The 920-nt window shown below is 49.0% G+C and overlaps 1 protein-coding gene across 1 annotated transcript; it reads left to right on the top strand.

The window, feature by feature from the left end:
- The first annotated feature begins 257 nt into the window (after positions 1-257).
- Positions 258-920, top strand: LOC132481341 (putative claudin-24). The gene has a single exon (XM_060086148.1). It carries the CDS (start codon positions 258-260, stop codon positions 918-920), a length of 663 nt encoding a protein of 220 aa, XP_059942131.1.

The following is a 920-nucleotide window of genomic DNA, read 5'->3' as shown; positions in this document are numbered from 1 at the left end:
ATAATTTTACCAAGCAAATTGGAAGGTAACAGATCAAATCCTTATCAGAAAGCCTAACTCATAGTTTTAACAGAGTCCTTCGTCCTTTACATGAAACATTATATTCAAGAAGAACAAAAACGCATTTCAGAGCACCCAAAGGGTTAACGACCAAAACTTATATTCCCCAGGCAGCATCGAACCAAGATCGTCACACTACTGTCCACCACAAGACAGCAACTCCTATAGAGGTGGCAAGGGTCCTAAGATTTGTTGCGATGGCTTTAGTCTTTAGAGTAGCAATGCAATTTGTTGGAATTTTGCTATCTCTGCTGGGATGGGTTTTATCCATTATTACGACTTTTTTGCCACACTGGAAAAACCTCAACCTGGACTTAAATGAAATGGAAAACTGGACCGTGGGACTCTGGCAGGCCTGCGTCACCCAAGAGGAAGTGGGGATGCAATGCAAGGACTTTGATTCTTTCCTGGCTTTGCCCGCTGAGCTCAGGATCTCCAGGATTTTAATGTTCCTCTCAAACGGCCTGGGATTCCTGGGCCTGCTGGTCTCGGGGTTTGGCCTGGACTGCTTGAGAACTGGAGAGGGACAGCAGGATGTCAAGAAGCAGCTGTTGATCCTGGGAGGAATTCTGGTCTGGACAGCAGGCGTCACAGCCCTTGTTCCTGTCTCTTGGGTCGCCCACAGGACAGTCCAGGAGTTCTGGGATGAGACCATCCCCGAGATTGTGCCCAGGTGGGAGTTTGGGGAGGCCCTCTTTATCGGCTGGTTTGCTGGATTTTCTCTCCTGCTCGGAGGGTGTCTGCTAAACTGGGCCGCCTGCGGAACCCAGGTTCCCCTGGCTTCCGGCCACTATGCAGTGGCAGACATGCAAACTCAGTGTTCATACCTGGAAAATGGAACTGCCAATCCTTCAATGTAA

Source organism: Mesoplodon densirostris, chromosome 20 (assembly GCF_025265405.1).
Source record: "Mesoplodon densirostris isolate mMesDen1 chromosome 20, mMesDen1 primary haplotype, whole genome shotgun sequence".
NCBI classification, from domain to species: domain Eukaryota; kingdom Metazoa; phylum Chordata; class Mammalia; order Artiodactyla; family Ziphiidae; genus Mesoplodon; species Mesoplodon densirostris.
The sequence above is the reverse complement of the archived record's forward strand: the minus strand, read 5'-3'. Positions and strand labels throughout refer to the sequence as shown.

Excerpts from the sequence above, each read along its gene's own strand:
- LOC132481341 (XM_060086148.1), top strand. The coding sequence starts at position 258 with ATGGCTTTAGTCTTTAGAGTAGCAATGCAATTTGTTGGAATTTTGCTA.